This window comes from Colletes latitarsis, chromosome 8 (assembly GCF_051014445.1).
Source record: "Colletes latitarsis isolate SP2378_abdomen chromosome 8, iyColLati1, whole genome shotgun sequence".
NCBI classification, from domain to species: Eukaryota; Metazoa; Arthropoda; class Insecta; order Hymenoptera; family Colletidae; genus Colletes; species Colletes latitarsis.
The window spans coordinates 18,721,451-18,730,131 of record NC_135141.1 but is presented as its reverse complement, the minus strand read 5'-3'; the positions used below and the strand labels follow the sequence as shown (position 1 = coordinate 18,730,131).

Genomic DNA, 8,681 nt, shown 5'->3' with positions numbered 1-8,681 from the left:
TATTTCTATAATAAGTTTGATGATATATCAATTAAATTATAAAAAAAAAGAATTGTAACCAATACTACTTATCATAATAAATTGCCGCTACATAATAAATCCAATTCTTCTTGACATTATACGTACAAAATAATAGTGATTTCTTTTTCGTTCGAACGTTTACCCCGAATGTTCAATAAAAATTAACTTTGTTGGTTTCGCATAAAAACGTTAAAAAACGCCAACCATCCTATGTTATTGCTTATGGCAGAATGGTTGGCCGGCTACATATTTTCCTATATTACTAGTTAGGGTGGCGGCCGTTATATAAAGCGTATGGCATAGCGACGTTGCCTTCATTCGACTTGTTAGTTCTTTCAACGGCACGTAACAATCAACACAAGGTGACTACGTGTTTCTCACTTCATATTTCATTTTTTTCTTCACGATCGCACGTTGGAAAAATTTGGAACGAGATATCACGTTGCCGAATGCATGTTTCGTTGAATGAAACTCGAGTATCTTGTTACTATACTGACATCCAGCTTCTGGAATATCGCACGAATCTATTGAAAACCCGGTAAACACAGAGTAATCGATCAATTAAATACGATGATGATTTTTTTTTTATCAAAAGTATTTGGGCATATTCATTGGAGTTTCATGTCTCATTTTTATTTCCTCTTCTGTTAGGTTTTATTTAATTAATTAACATAGGTGGCGAAATTCGAATCCCGAGTGAGCCCCATCGAATCTATTCCTATGGCAACTATAAGCAATGGGAACGGATCAACGATACACGTCAATACGCGGCCGGATGATATACAAAATCGCATCATCGGCGGTAAGTGATTCAAAACTAATCGTTGTCGATGAGGTAGAGATCCATGATGCAATATTTAATCGCAAGAAAATCGCACGAGAGAAGGTAGATGTTACACAAAAATTGACTAAGTATAAGAAAATCCTTCAATTGCAACAACATATATAAGACTGTAAAAAAGATCAACTGTACTTGAATTCTCGTCGATCTGTATACACGTTTGGCTTATATGTATGGTTGAATTGTCTGTAAAACGTGTCAAATTGTTCGCCATTAAGATTTTTGCAAGCGAGAGTGTTCACGCTTACGTGTACGTGGCATTAAATTCGGCTGAATCGAAGTATCCATACCGCAATCGAGCAAAGTCTGGTGTAACATGAAATATTACTTAAGTGTAAAGAAGGTCAAATTTTTCTTTATGCGCCGTAAGTAATGTATCGCATTCACGAGTACCTTAAAGGTCATCAATCATTTTACAACACTTCGCAACCTTATTCATTCAATAACATCGCGTATTAAACAAACACGTTCATCGCGAACATTTTACTACAGATAAACAACTTGGACTTAGTATTCAAACGAGCATAATCGATAGCATAATAAATTATGGGCTTTTAGTTACAACGTTAATACACGAATGCTTAGTAAATGAGTAGTTACGTAGATTAAGTAGAAACGGTCTGTTATAATGCAGACCCACGTTTCGAAGAAACTGAAGCAACCCCGTTCTTTTTCCTATCGCCAGTAGTAGTTCTTTACCTTACACAGGTGAACTTGAATTGTATAGCATTCACCTTGCGTATAGATAGCAATGGTTGAACTACAAACACGTCTCGTAAGTTATTTCTAAGAATAAATCGATAGAAATATCTCGGGTAAAATTACAATATGCCTACGACTACGAAGTACGATTATAGATACGATAGGAATGAACCGCGATTATAGTATATTTGGGATTAAGGGTTGATATAATTTTGCTAAATTTCTTTTTTTGCATTTTGTTTAAACAGTTTCTGGTAAAAAAAACCATGCAGTTTGGATGATTTTGTTGTGCAGAAATACCGTGTACGTTGTATTCGAAACGCGCAATTCCACGTTGTCGTTTCACGTGTAAACACCGAACTTGATTTATTATTTATGAAGTGTCTCTCTGCGATAAATGTTTCATACATTTTCCTGCAAACTGTAAATCGTGGGTACGCATTAAGAAAAAATAGTCGCTTGGAAATCTGTACGATAAATTTTCTATCGATAATAAGATCTTCAAGCGATAAAATCAATATTATTTATGAGCAAAGGATAAACTTTTCTAAAGGATGTTCTTAGGAAGAAAACTGATCGTACGATTTGTTGAATCAACATTCGAGATCCAATCTCTTGTTAGATAGACGATTGCTCTGAACTGAAAGCAAGCTACGATTTTAACTCTTTTCCAAACCCAACAGAAAATTGATGACTACATAGAAATATCGTCCCTCGATTCCACGAAAAAAAGTGATAAGGGTACGAACGAAAGGGAACAACTAGGGAAAACTAAGGGTAAGAGAGAGGGAGAGCAGAAAAGGGTGGAAGTGCGCATTTTGCGCATGCTGCTGCGATTAAAAAGATAAAAGGAGATGGGGAGAGCGAGGACCTTCCGTGTGGGTGGTTAAACATAGACTGGATAGGTGACTACCCGTAGTGAACCGTGTGACGCGAATAACACGTTGGAGTTCGAGTTCCCCTTGCGTTATTTCGTTCCCCTGTGAATTATCCCTCGATTATCAAATCGAGTATAATAATCGCTTCGAAATGACGGCTGGTAAGCGGACTCTACGGCTTATGACCTACCGGAACTCCTACTCGTCGATAGAGGCATTGGTCTCATTGATTATTCCTTGCAATGTTCGTTTGTTGAAATTCGTGGTTAGTTTTCAATCACATGTAACGTGACCTCTCAGGTTCTTCACATGCACCCACGATTTATTGCCTATTGTAATTATTAGAAGATATGTTATTATTTAGAGCACAGAACGTTGTATAAAATAATGAAACATTACCTTATCGACAAGTTCCGTTTTAATCTATCGTTTTTATCAAGTAATAAATTTTCGAATGTAGGTTGTACACACACTATGTGTATATCGATCTGTGCGTTAATAGGCCGAAGGTATTTATAAAATCAATGGTAAAACTCAGCATAGCCATAAAGATGCCAAACAATTTAATTTAGATATCTGATCAAGTGAAGGCTCGAAGCGCTAGTCAATTATCGTTCAAGTGTAACTGAATTCGTAAAAACACAACAGTTTATCTCTTTCAGATCTAAACCACTTAAATATATAAATCAGTTGCAACACAAAAAACAGAGGGCTCGTTGTTGGAGAATGTTAATTTTTCATTCGATGGAAGATAGCCAAAGATAAAATATTTCAATGAGAGCACTTAATAATAGAAACGTCCATTAGGTATATGGAAAACGGGAAGCAAATTATCAAACGCAAGAAATCGCATTAACTCGGATAATTTATGGATCAAAGCGTGTTGTTCTGCAGTTCTACCAAGAGTCAAATAAAATACTTCATTGACTCGACCTGTTTGACCTGAATTTTTATTCGTAAATAGTATAAAACCCTGGTTCGGAAAATTCGATTGGCCAACAAAGGAAATTCCGTTGTTTTCTCAATAATGTTTTTAAGAACACCGAAGAAGAATGCTTAAAAAGAGGTAACAAAGCACTATTCTTGTAGCTGAGCTAAGTGATCCTCGATTATCTTTCGTTCAAGTAGACACTTATTGCGATACTTTAACCTGAATATACGCGAAGATGCCTAGTCCCTTCATTGACTAGGTCAAGTAAATTAAACGGTTGAGTATAGTTTTATCCGGGACAAGTAACACTAGAAGTCATTTTACACTCCATTAAATGGCTTTTAACGATAAATCGATAATAATAGTATTCTGTAATCAAAGAATGAAGATTTCTAATCAAATGTACAAAGTGTTATTGGGAGTGGCTAAAAGTGACCAAATAACGTTTCAATGTTTCAGCGGAAGACAGTGAGCAAGAGAACACTAATACCTGCAGAAATATTTTGGTGGCACTGTCATGGGTTATCGTGGTCATAACGATGCCATTTTCTCTGTTTATCTGCTTTAAGGTAAAATACAAACATCTATACTTACTTTTGTTCCTTTGACAAATATTCAATCGATGATTTAATAGACCACAGATTTTACCTTTCTTTTCAACGTATCGCGCAAGAAGAAATATCATACCTTTATCTGATTCTATTTTCGTCCCTTGAGTTCGTTGTAAGCATTTTCAGTGTTCTCTACCGATGACTAGAACTGCTATTTACGAGTCACCAGTGATTCGATCACGTTCGTTTTTAATCACAGCATAGTATGCCTGCATAAACATAACAGAAATTGTTAGCACTTCTACACTATTATTTAAGTGAATAATATTACGATGTTGACGTCAAGAAGAAGAATTAATATTTTACTTTTCATGAGGGTTCGATTGAATTATTTTTTATTTTTAATATTAAATTATATAATTATACAGAAATCGTAGAGTAACTTAAAATTTATATTATATGTTAGTTATATTGAAGTATTTTATAAAAAATAATTCAATCAAGATCAAGAATTGCAATTTTGCGATCATTATGATAAATAATGATTAATGATTTTACATGCTATCTCTAATGTCTTCATTTTACTTTCTGTTATTCCGCTTTCCATGGTCGCCTTATAATTAGATGACCGATCGTTCACCGTTCCGTATTGCTTATTCGTCCTGCAAAATACACCACCGATAAATAAATTACGCCCTCCGCATTACGATCTTTACTTATACAGCGAGTGCAGTACCATTTTAAGGCAGCTGTAACTATTACCGTATTTTTTATTCGATGATGAAAGAGAGTTTAGTCGACCTATCGACTAGATACAAATGTATTTCGTCTTGAATAGCTTTGTACGATTATTGACAAAATGAAATTCTTCAAGTATTCCACGAAGTTAAACGATTTAAGTTCCAATCAATAATAGTCTTCGTACGAGGATACCTATGCAGTTGAAAATATGCATCAAATTTCATGTATAATTTCTTTTTGAATTTGTGTACAATGTACAGTCTATTATGGGTTAAAACCCACCTTCCAAGGGTTAACGCCTCACCACGGAAATTTTATTTTCTAGGTAGTGCAAGAATACGAAAGAGCTGTGATATTTCGTTTGGGACGTCTTCTCTCAGGCGGTGCTAAAGGACCTGGTAAAATCTGGAATACATATTTTTCAACTTAATTATAAATTTGTGGTTGATACATCGATACGATAAATTATTGGATTTCTAGGTATTTTCTTTATCCTGCCTTGCGTGGACAATTATGCTCGCGTTGACTTACGAACGCGGACATACGACGTTCCGCCGCAAGAGGTAAATCGATACAAGACGAGCACCGTATTGCGTTTGTATTCCGTCGAGAACGCGAAATTAACATCAATTCTTCTGTCACCAGGTATTGACGAAAGACAGCGTGACAGTGTCCGTCGATGCAGTGGTGTACTACCGTGTAAACAACGCGACAATTTCAATAGCGAACGTCGAGAATGCACATCATAGCACCAGACTACTGGCACAAACCACGCTCCGGAACACTATGGGAACCAGACCGCTTCACGAGATTCTTAGCGAGCGCGAAACTATTTCCGGAAACATGCAGGTAACCGGTTTGACCGCAGACATTTTTACTGTTTAGAGTTAACAAATATTTGACGATGATATTTTGATCGCCAGGTGTCTTTGGACGAAGCTACCGACACATGGGGAATTAAAGTCGAACGCGTCGAAATGTATGTACGCGTGCAATAATTGAGAACTGTTACATGCATATTTATTTCATTTTTTTACTGTTAGATCTAGAAATTAATTTCATAAATTTTTTATATGCAATACCTGGTAATGGTGCCAAAGCTATCTGCCTGTTTTACATGTTTTTAACATTTCTTTCGTAGCAAAGACGTGAGGCTACCGGTCCAGTTGCAGAGAGCCATGGCTGCGGAGGCTGAAGCTGCTCGCGAAGCTCGCGCAAAGGTTCGTCGCTACATTTTACAATAAAGAGAAAAGGGAATAATCGTGTTTCTCGATGTTGGATATGTTTCGAGCTATTCAGATCGTGACCACTTCTGTGGGTCGTCCAAAAAGTAATACCTGTTTAAATATAGAGACCATATAAAACAGTTAAACGTGCTTATACATGGTGTTTGGCCACTCTGGGAAAAATTTTAATGGAAGATTCTAGAGGCCAAAATAAGACGAAAATCAAGAATACCTATTTGTTGATTGAGGCTTCGTTAAAAAGTTATTAATGTTTAAAGTTCCGCCTGTAGAACGGCAATCTGCGAACAGCTGCGTACGCGTGATAGTGGTTCTCACTCAGAAAACTGTAAGGCTGTCGATACGTCAGTAAGCAGAATTTCTCATGCTGAGTGAGAACCACTAGCACTGGCTTGCCGCAACCTTTCGCGCGAACGCAGTTGTACGCAGATTGTACAAGCAGAACTTTAATCGTTAATAACTTTTTAACGAAGCTTCAACCAACAAATAAGTATTCTTGATTTTCGTCTTATTTTGGCCTTTAAAATCTCCCATTAAAATTTTTCCCAGAAGTGGCCGAACACCCTGAATAGTTAGGCATCTTTTAACATCCCCAATAGTCTCGAAGATGTTTCATCACTTTGTATACATTTATTAAAGTTACAAATAAAAGAAACTTTATTACATTCTGAGCGACCCTCGTAGATACATCAATGCAATCGATGTACAAAAATAATATCTCATTATCTTTTACAGGTGATTGCAGCTGAAGGCGAGCAGAAAGCTAGCCGCGCATTGAGGGAGGCTTCGGAGGTGATAGGAGATTCTCCTGCCGCGTTGCAGCTTCGTTATTTACAGGTACGTATATACTATTCATGTACTTTCTATTACATAAATACTCATTTGCCCTGTTTTATTTGTTTCAGACTCTGAACACTATTTCGGCAGAAAAAAATTCGACGATCGTATTCCCGTTGCCTATCGATCTACTTACTTATTTCATGAAAGCAGGTGTCGCGAAGGACTCTTAATCGCGATACGATCTGTTATCTTTAAGCACTTCGCGAAACTGAAAAATCGTAATAATCGTCAGAGTTACTGGAAACTCTCTGCTTAAGGAAATTGAATTCTTCGTTTCTTTACAGAACCGATACATTCGAGTCAATTTTTGATGTATAGTGGGAATTGCCAATATTTGACAAATTAGACTTTCGACCATATGGTACATTTACAAACTGTACAATTAAACGATTTTCAAAGGAAGTTATTCACAAATACACCCATAAGAACTCGGTCAATTTCTCGGAAATTCTTTCGATCTAATGTTATCATATTCATGAACCAATCGTGAACCGATTCTAACTGACTAAGTAATTTGATAATGCAAAGAAGCTATTGCACCATTACCGCACATCAGTTGACTAACGACTAATTTTCTAGCACTCTGTAAACTTTTTAAACTTTCACTTGTATTTTTGTAACTTATTTATTTATTTTACTCGCAGGTACGCAACCTGTAGTTTATACAATTGCTATTTATAATAAGAACAATAACTGAAAGAGAAAAGAAACAAAAATACAATGATTAAACGCAAGGTACAACTGTGATTAATACTCAGTTAAACGAGGTATAAAACCCTAAACATTAGATACTCATTGTAGCAGTTGGCCTTGTTGCACATTTCAGCGATCAAAAACGGAATTTCGATATATCAAAAAACTAATCGATATTTATTTTCATTTTTCACGTATAATAATAAATTATCTTATAAGCGAAAAGAACCAAATTTACAATTAAATCAAAACACACGAAAGTGATTCATTTGTATTAAGTGTAATTAATGCACTATTCATTTGCTAGTTACCTCGGCAGTTTATTTTCCTGCGATATGAAGTCTGACTGTATGTTTTTTCATGCAAAATAACACATGTAAACTGTGCTCAAATGTAGACTACATATTTGGATGGCGATAAAATATTCGTTTCGTCGTCGATATGGAATCAATCGTCTTAACGATCAATTAAAATGTACAGTGAGTGTTGTTCGTGTGTTTCGGTAATTAAACGGCATTTAACGAATTTTGGTCTAACATCGGCAACTCTTTCCGATAACTATACGTATAATGTGTTCCGTTAGACATGAAATTAACGTAAACGTAAATAAGAAATATTAGAGATCAATGAATGATACCACTCTTACCCATTCGATCATCGTAAAACATTGTACGTCGAAGGAAAATGAAAATGGAAAGAAGAACTCTCGAGGACTGTGAATTTTTTAGCTAATTTGCAGTTGATCTTGTTGTGTAAGGAAGATGAAATGAATGTATATCGGAGTGTTGAAACATATTCACTTCCACTTATATGTACGTGTATTAAATTCTTTCCTGATTAATACAGAAGCGAGTGGAGTTCATCTTAGATTACAATAGAAAGTAATTGATCAAAATATTACATGCAAGTGATCTAATCGTAGAAATCGAATTATTACTGCATCAAGTATATTTAATATCGTCTTTCTCTTTTTACAATGTACGCGTTCAACGAAAGTTCTACATTTTCTAACGATAAGAACTAAATCTACCTCTATGTTGCGTATATGCTTCTATTTCTACTTGTGATACTATATTACGTTAATGTAGTATAACTTTCTAATCGATCTGTAATACCTGCGAACTTTCGCGGACGAATAAAGAACTGACATGTTTGCGAAACTTTGTTAACCATGTTTTCTCTTCTAGCGACGTAAACACTTTTATTTTGATTAATTTATTACAATCTCGAGTGTACGTT

General features: G+C 35.6%; 1 protein-coding gene across 7 annotated transcripts; it reads left to right on the top strand.

Annotated features, from left to right (window-relative positions):
* The first annotated feature begins 259 nt into the window (after positions 1–259).
* On the top strand, positions 260–8,603 carry LOC143344491 (band 7 protein AGAP004871). Of its 7 annotated transcripts, none has more exons than XM_076770598.1 (10): positions 260–383; positions 697–823; positions 3,833–3,942; positions 4,991–5,063; positions 5,146–5,228; positions 5,311–5,514; positions 5,589–5,644; positions 5,807–5,885; positions 6,645–6,746; positions 6,815–8,603. In XM_076770598.1, exons 2-10 carry the CDS (start codon positions 742–744, stop codon positions 6,917–6,919), a joined length of 894 nt encoding a protein of 297 aa, XP_076626713.1. In that variant the 5' UTR covers positions 260–383; positions 697–741; the 3' UTR covers positions 6,920–8,603. The 7 variants fall into 7 exon arrangements, with proteins under 7 accessions (XP_076626713.1, XP_076626712.1, XP_076626714.1 ...); XM_076770597.1 differs by having other exon boundaries at positions 318–383; positions 673–823; XM_076770599.1 differs by lacking the exon at positions 260–383 and adding an exon at positions 411–559 and having other exon boundaries at positions 673–823.
* Positions 8,604–8,681: the final 78 nt, after the last annotated feature.

Coding starts and splice junctions, on each gene's coding strand:
- LOC143344491 (XM_076770598.1), top strand. CDS start 742: ATGGCAACTATAAGCAATGGGAACGGATCAACGATACACGTCAATACG. Junction 824..3,832: donor ACAAAATCGCATCATCGGCG/GTAAGTGATTCA, acceptor TCAATGTTTCAG/CGGAAGACAGTGAGCAAGAG. Junction 3,943..4,990: donor CTCTGTTTATCTGCTTTAAG/GTAAAATACAAA, acceptor TTTATTTTCTAG/GTAGTGCAAGAATACGAAAG.